General features: G+C 34.7%; 2 protein-coding genes across 2 annotated transcripts; one reads left to right on the forward strand and one right to left on the reverse strand.

Annotated features, from left to right (window-relative positions):
* The first annotated feature begins 913 nt into the window (after positions 1-913).
* On the forward strand, positions 914-3248 carry LOC132268501 (myb family transcription factor MPH1). The gene is made up of 5 exons (XM_059769340.1): positions 914-1642; positions 1745-1821; positions 1960-1996; positions 2125-2236; positions 2374-3248. The coding sequence occupies exons 1-5, from the start codon at positions 1372-1374 to the stop codon at positions 2903-2905; spliced, it is 1029 nt and encodes a 342-aa protein (XP_059625323.1). The 5' UTR covers positions 914-1371; the 3' UTR covers positions 2906-3248.
* A 1388-nt stretch (positions 3249-4636) lies between these two features.
* On the reverse strand, positions 4637-6312 carry LOC132269858 (GDSL esterase/lipase At2g40250). Its single transcript, XM_059771094.1, has 3 exons — positions 5589-6312; positions 5038-5311; positions 4637-4830 (listed from the first exon to the last, which is right to left on the reverse strand). Exons 1-3 carry the CDS (start codon positions 6216-6218, stop codon positions 4637-4639), a joined length of 1098 nt encoding a protein of 365 aa, XP_059627077.1. The 5' UTR covers positions 6219-6312.
* Between the last annotated feature and the right edge of the window lie 2308 nt (positions 6313-8620).

Genomic DNA, 8620 nt, shown 5'->3' on the forward strand with positions numbered 1-8620 from the left:
ATCCTGCTAACTTGGTCAAGGAAATAGATAATAACACGGTGATTACAAAGAAATTATTAGATGATACTCATCATTTGATATTTGGTGAATTAATTTATTAAAAATTAAAGTTGAGATTTATTTATATTATATTAATACACTTTTGTGTGATTTTTTTTCCTAAATCTTAAAAAATTATTTTAATTACATAATTAAATTATAAAAAAGCACATGAACTTCGATACGATGGCTCTCTAAATAACATTACTCATTTATTAATAACTAAATTAAATATATATATATATATATATATATATATAATTGCATTGTGACACCAATTAATTGAAAGAAATAGAGAGACTCTTCTCTCTTACAGTATCCACAATTGTAGCATTGGTCTAAATAAATTTAAGTCAGCCTACCAATGTTATCTCTTTTAATTGTAATTCGCCATTGATCACCTTCCACTCCATCGATTAAAAAAAAACATTTTCAAAAGTAAAAAAAAAAATTATTAAGAGAAAAAGATGTTAATAAGGAATTAATTGAACTAGCCTCTCTCATTGGATTATAAAAGAACTAGGATCCATGTAAATTGTATTAATCAACCAAATTATTCCCTATATACACTTACCATTTTTTTTTTCCAGGCGTCGGGAAAGGGCCGTACAGGTTGGTGTGTAATAAATTGATTTTCTTTAGAAATTGTAAAGTTATTATAATTATTAATAATATTAATATTATTATATGTTAGGTTGATTAATTTATAGTATATGTGGTGTAGTTTAATTATTTAAGTTTTTAGGTACTCGATATCTTCGATTAATGCAACTGGAACTTGCATATTCAGTATTCCATCACCATCGTAGTAGCTTAAATAGGTCCATGTTCACATGCATTATATTATATATGTATACACATGTACGCAATCAATCAATCAATCATTCATGCAAGTCATCATTTATACAGTTATAAAAAAGAAAAAGAAGGCAGAGAGAGCGAGAGGTGTGCTTTATATGTCTGGGGCAAGGGTTGTAGATCATTCCCAATTCTAGAAAATTTTGTTGCAAGAGTTCATATGCTATATATATATATATATATATATATATATATATATTTCCTAAAGTTCACTCCCATCTCTTTTGGACTGATCAGCTTATCAGGAGGAAGAAGAGATCAAAGTCAAAGGAAGAAGAAATCAAAGTCATTTCCTACATACCATAAGTGACTTCCATGCGTGATAAGGAAGAAGAGATCAAAGTCATTTCATAGATTACCCAAAAAGACCACAATTAACCCTAGTTCCAAGTAACTGCTTTTATATACACACACCCACACACACAATTGACCATTAAGTTTGGATTGGGAAGAGATCGAAAAAGGCAAAAAGAGATGAAGGAAAGTGGTGTTGCAGAGAATTCCAATACATGCCCTAGTAACAGGAACGAGGACGACGAAGAGGATGAAGGAGAAGAGGTTGATGATGATACTAAGCTGAAAAATGGAATGAGTTCGAGCAACAGCGCGGTCGAAGAGACCGAAAGAAAGTTAGCTCCTGGATGTGTGAGGCAGTATGTTCGCTCCAAGAATCCGAGGCTTCGTTGGACACCTGATCTCCATCTTTGTTTTGTCCATGCGGTTCAAAGACTAGGAGGACAAGATAGTGAGTACTAATTGTTTAAATTCCAGTTTCTTCATGAAATCTAGTGTGTGTGTGTGTGTGTGTACGTAATTCAGTGATTAATATGGAACTCAATTGGTGTAGGAGCAACACCTAAGTTGGTTCTTGAATTGATGAACATCAAAGGCCTTAGTATAGCTCATGTCAAAAGCCATCTTCAGGTAATTTGATTTATACCCTATATTTATAGTCCACAAAAACATTTAATTATGCAGTAGTAGTACTGATCTTTAATTATTCCATCAATATCTTCAATTAAGCTTAGTATTAATCTTCAACTTTTGGACATGTTTTATTAGATGTACAGAAGCAAGAAGATTGATAACCCCAATCCAGGTAATTTATTATTTATGGCGCGCCCATCTGCTGCATACACTAAAATTAAAAGTGGAAAAGAAATAGGGTTTAATATATATTTGGTGTCTAGGGTTTCTCTCTAATCCATTGATCTTCCCTTTTGACAGTTTCGCCGGAGCAAGGGCGTATCATGGATGGTGGGGATCACCACATTTATAATCTCAGCCAAATTCCCATGCTACAAAGTTTTAATCGAAAACCGTCCACTTCAAGTTTCAGGTAAGAAATGTGTAAATTCCTACTCAATTGATCAACTTCAATGGCTGAATTGTGTTTTTGATGAGCTTAATTATATAATTTCATTTAAATCCTATTTTTTTCATTGTTTTTTTTTTCTTTCCTTTTTTTCCTCCAAGATGTAGCGAACATTTATGGAGTGCAAATAGCAATAACATGATTTATAGTCCTTACAAGGGTGGGGCTGCATCTAGTAGAGCCATAGGTGGAGGTTATGGTTCAGCAGCTGAGAGGACATTTGGGAGCAACAATGGCCATTTAGTCAGTTCTTATGATTTTCAATTGTTTCAAAATCACAGATCATTGAGAATCCAATTGCAAGATATGAAAAGTAGTGATCGAGTGAATTATCAGGATAAGCCTCTGTCTTTATATCAAAACTGTCCAGTGACTATAGAAGAGCAAAGCGCCCTAAAAAGGAAGGTTCCAGATTCAGATTGCAACCTAGATTTGAATCTCTCTCTGAAGATGACACCAAAGAGTGATGATGAGTTTGAAAGAGGTTTGGAGGAGAACGGGGTTGATAGTAGTTTGTCTCTTTCTTTGTTCTCATCTTCAACCTCAAAGTTTAGCAGATTAAAGGAAAGTGAGAGTAGTAGAAAGCATGCAAGAATGGCAAGTACAATTGTTGATCATGATCTGACTTTGTGAATAAGACAATTCTAAGTGAGATCTTGTGCCAATGCACAGTCTGTCATGTACCAGCAAAACAAAGGTAATGGCCAACACTAGCTTCTTGTTTCTTTTTTGTTCTTGTTGATATGGGCTTGTATGCATAGATTAATACCTATAGTATAGCCTCAATTGTGAATATCAAGGAAATTTTAGTATTTTTATATATTATTAATTGATCTGACACTTCAAATATAATTAATCTTAGTAACAGGGATTCTGTCCTTGAACAACATAAAACAATTGATCTGCATAAAACTTTTTAACCATATTATCTTTGAAACCTAGCTTAAGGGAAATTACTAAATTACTCCTGTAATTCTGGAGACAAGTTATAAAGTAGTACATTGGATTCAAATAAACTAATAGTTTTTATCTTGGGATTGAGGAGATAAAGATGGCTAGCCTACTTAGTAGTTAGTGCTAGTACTTTTCCGTCTTATATATTGGCAGTCTATGGGAACTGGGAAGATGTTTAAAGTGGCAGAAGGTTAGAAAGGTAATTATGGTAGTTGTGATCAACTTTAGCTATTCTAATCCAATTAAACCAGAATTATTAAGAAAAATAAAATATTAGTTGAGATTTTATTATTTAACTAGAAGTATTATGTGAAAGTTAATTAATGCAATAAACAGAAGTCTAAGGTGTTTAATCAAGCAGCATTGGCTTTGGAGAGGATCAAAATACCCTCCTCACCCTCATTCATCTTGATTGTTTGGCATTACAGTTTTCTAGGCTAGAAGACTTGTAATTTGTAAACTCAGTTGTATCTTTATTGCATAAAAACTAAAGTATTTTTTGGAGTTGGAGATCGATTTTGACATTGTAGAGCTTTGTCCAAAGCTAAAATTAATTTTATAACTTTGAAATTGAAATTGCAAGTAGAAGCAAAATTTATGGAAGGAATGTTTTTGTTTAAATTGCTTTAGATATTGCATTTCCAAACACTGTATGCTTTCTAATATATAGTCAGATTAATTTGTTTTAGCAACTCTATGTAAAGTTTGATTCGAAGTTACGTAAACGTGAAATGAACTAATCAATAGGTTCTAGTCTAGATGGTATAAATTTTTCCCTTTTAAAAGGCAGGTTAAGCAAAGAGCATAACACACTGTGTGTGCACCGTACCGATCGAAAAGTCCAGTGCACATCACCGGGTCCCATTCCCTATAGCCCAACTTCTTTATTACAGGTAACTACTTAATTTGTCCTTTGATTCACTCTTATTGCTTAGCTCAATCTAGGAAATACTCAGCATCCTATAGCTATCCAACTATCCAAGGTTGGTCGACTGTCAGTTCAATCTGTAGTCTCAATATATCCTATGGTTATGACTAGAAGCATTGCAATGACTGAGATACAACAAACTATACCCTCATTATTAACTTAGATCATATAAAAATTAAGATTTTGTTAAACTAAATTAGAATCTAATTAGTAGACAGTATTATATATGCACCTACACACACACACACACACATATATGAATTAATTTTTTACTATACGAATGATTAAAATCACATTCATATAGGTTTTTAAGCATCAGAAATTCAATCTAAATAAAATCCTACCTCTATATGACTGCGGCACTGTTTCATTTCCACATGAAGAAGAAGAAGACGATCAAATATATTCATCTCTGACATTTACTATCCTAAATCTTAATGCTAATACAAGTGAACAAAATGTGAACTTAAGTTAATCCTGATCTATCCGACAAGGCGGGGAAGCACAGTCTGCATAAAATTATGGGCAATAAACCGGTAAGCAGCTTGTGTAGGATGAACAGCGTCCCAAAACAGGTATTTGGATGGATCGGAGCACGTTAGATCGATCGCATTGCACATAGGACCTACCTCCAGAGTGCCTGTCCCACAGCATCCTTCAAGTGTGTGTTCAAAGCCTACATAAATTGTTCAAATATTATCCAAAAGGAAGAGCCATAACCAGGAAATAAAATGGCTGACATATGATATATATCCTATATATGCAGACAATTATTATATATAAACACACATATAAGTGTTTTTGAAAATTGTTGTATGATCAATGTAATAACTTTTAGTTTAAGACTATATATATATATATATAAGACAGGTCTGTGACTGACCATATTTGGCTGGTTTGGTGATCATGTCAAGGATGGGATTGTAGACATCATTGTAGGCGACTTTGGCGCCCTGGAGGGTACTTTGTAAAGTGGAAGTGAGGGCTTCAAGTTTGGTGTTGTAGGCCTGAGAATCCACGTTCTGCTGATCAACACACACCCTTTGAAACATGTGTGGGCTCGGCACCACGCTGCCAAAAGTCACTAGCACCGGCAGACACCCAATCGGTGGCAGTCCTGTTACGGCAAACCTTCGCGCTCCCATCTTGTACAGCCTCTGTGATATCAAACATATATATATATATATAATGGAGTTGATACATAACATAATATTTATGCTAAGTACTTACCGGAATAATAAGTTGGCTCATTATATAATGAAACTATTGAAAATAATCATCATATTAAATGTGCCCTTCTTTAGTAGATTCACGTACTAATCAATATACACTTACGTTAGTTAGACTAATTGGGAGTCGCAGTTTATAAAGTGGACAGTCGGCTATATTGGGACGGAAGTAGTGTTAATTACTCGCTCTAATTTTATGTGTTACCTTTATAATTGACTCCAGTTTTTGAAGCAGAAAGTCAAGGTAGCCTGACAACGAATACCCAATACTCCGAGTGGGCAGACCATAAAAATTGAACACCATATCATTAGTTCCGGCTGCAATAAAAAACAATGCGTTTTCAACTACGTGGCTCGCCTCCGCTGATCCAGACCCACCTGTTTTCTCTATTCTCTGCAATGCTTCCTCCAAGTACTGCAACTGAGTCGACATGGTCAACACGGCCGACTCGGTCGCGGTCAAATCGTCCAGACCCGAGCCACCGGAGGCGAAACTCGCACCGGTCATCAAGTCTTGGTCGGTGACTGCAGGGTCTAAATATGCAGGCAAGAGGTCCTTGAGGCCCAACTGCGACACCATGAAGTCTGTTGCTAGCTTTCCGTTTGAGAACCTCCCGGAAGGGACTTGGCCGGGGAAGTCGCGGCCGTAAGGGGGGTGGTCGCTCCGGCAGAGGGTTGTGAGGTGGTTGTTGTTGCCGGAATCTAAGGTGGAGTCACCGAAGGCGAAGACTGCTGTTACAGGTGATGAGGATGCAGCAGTGATTGGAGTGGGCAGAGAGAGGAAGTTGGCAATGGAGAAGAGAAAGAAGATGATGGTGGTTGTGGTCGACTCCATATTCTTAAATCTTAATTCCTCGCTTGGTATGATTGTTTTTTTTAATAGAGAACTTTCAATTTATAGACTAATAATGCTTTGGGTTTTCTGGTTGAGTTCGTATTTAATTATACTTCTTTCTTTTGCAAACGTTTGTTAATACTAAACTAGGAATTTTTTTACATTTGGTAGAGAATCCCAACTGACTTGTTCGAGATCAAAAGAGGATTTGAAATTAGTTGAAACAATGATGAAGAAACCCATATTTTTGGCCGGTCTGGTTGCAAATTGTAAAATGAGAAAGATAAAGAGGATGATTAATAAGGAAGAAAAGAGAGGAGGCCGACCCAAATAGTTTTAAGGGTAATTTAGTCCTCTTAAAATAATTTTACCATTTTTAATAAAAAATTGTTTATTTTTAATTGGTCACTAATTAATTAGCAATTAACTTTTAAGTTTGATGACTATTTATCTTTTTACGAGTTAAAGGTCAATGTAAGCAATTTTATTGGTACGAGATCGTATTACTCAATTTCGTAATTATATTTTTTTTAAAGAGGAACGTCATTTCAATGCAATTTAAAATATAATATAAGTTAATCAAAACAATAATATAAAATTTTAAAAAATTGCTAAAGCTAATCCTCTGAAATTAAATAAAGAATACTGAAATTGAAAACCGTAACTCCAATGTGATAGAAATATAGAATTGAAAAAATAATTATTTTAATTTGTTAATTGTTTAGGATGTCTATTTTTTTTTTTTTGGTAAGTAATCATTTAGGATGTTGCACATGCCTGCTCATTGGGTTAGGGATGACAAAATACCCGCCCTATTTAGAGTAGTTATGGGTGGCTAAATGGTTTTGGGGTGGGGAGGGGATGGGAATTATGGTAAAAAAACTTGCATGATTGTGGGTTGGAGATGGGAAAATATCATCTCGCCCTATCCCGTTTAATAAACAGTTTTGAACTCGGATGGAGATAGTCAAGTTAAACAGGAATGAGAATGGCATTTTCCGTCCCAAATCGCCCCATTGTCATCCCTACCAGTGATAAATCAAAAATATGCATACGGTTGCAAGGTGATCCCCTATTCTCAAACCTCAAAAAATTAACAGCTTTCGACTTTAAAATACTCTGAATCCATGTTTGATTAAACTTCTTTGGAAACTGTCAATTAACAGTGAGCAAGCTCAAAGCAGAAGGTGGATTGGGAGTACAAAACAAAGCTTCAATTTCTAAACTTCTTTGGAAACTGTCAATTAACAGTGAGCAAATCCTATGGCATAAATGGGTACACAAAAACCTCTGTCAAAAGGAGAAGCTTTTTGGTCATTCCCGAAACGTGCTCTTAATCGTGGAGGACATTAATGTGTCAAACACAGAGTTGGCAATGGCAAGAAGACAAACTTCTGGTATGACAATTGGTTACAGCTCATTTTCACCAATCTTTTCCCAATCCCGGAGTACATCACTTTACATAAATCTCATTCAATGCTCTAACTGGTATTTTCCACCAGCTTCTTCCTGAGTCCACACCCCAAACCCTCAATTGATATGGACTTGGCAAAATGGGCTTTTGATTTTATTTTTGTAGCCAACTTGGCAGAATGGGCCCTAGGTAGCCCAAACACCATTTGTAAATATTATATATATTAGTCCTGATCTCTTGCTCCCCATGGAGCAAGAAAAATAATCCACACTTTCTATATAGATCGTTAGATTAAATCTAACGGTCATTTTACAAACCCACCTATGGCCTTTCCTTTTAACACAAAACCACCCTCACCCTATTTTTAGTTTCTATAATTAATTTTACCATTACCACCTACTGTTACAATAAAAGATAATTATCAAAATTAAAATAGAAACCTATGAAAAAAATTAATTCCCGTATATTTTACTAATAAATTTGTTTTTATTTAAATATTTCTTTGAAAGAAAAATAATACCCGCATTTTGCTAAGAGACTTGATAGTGTCTGGGATGCCTGGTTTTTTTTTAGGTTTTTTTTTTAAACCAACTTTGAATGAGAAATAAAAGAGTAAGATCACTTGGGAGAGTATTGGGGTTGGTGGGTATGATAAATTAGACTTGAAGCTTGATGTTTTCATGGTTCAGCATGATACGGAGAATATGTATATATGGGTTTTCAAGGAGAGGCTTGAAAATACATTAAGAAAGATGCAGCTGAAATGTTAAGCGGTGTGCACGATTCCGGGATTTAGAGGTGTTTCATGTTGTTTCAGAACCAAAGCTCTCATGGAAAACAATATTATTGTTATAGTTATTTGTGCGTGTATGTGTGGATAACAATATTATACAACTGAATAATGAAATCATATGATATTGACTTTATTCAAAATTGTTAAAGCTTAAACTAAATAAAACAAAAACAAAAATTTTAATCTCTTCGTAAA

Source organism: Cornus florida, unplaced genomic scaffold, assembly GCF_030987335.1.
Source record: "Cornus florida cultivar Cherokee Brave unplaced genomic scaffold, ASM3098733v1 CherokeeBrave_3.0.0_Hap2_Chr08, whole genome shotgun sequence".
NCBI classification, from domain to species: domain Eukaryota; kingdom Viridiplantae; phylum Streptophyta; class Magnoliopsida; order Cornales; family Cornaceae; genus Cornus; species Cornus florida.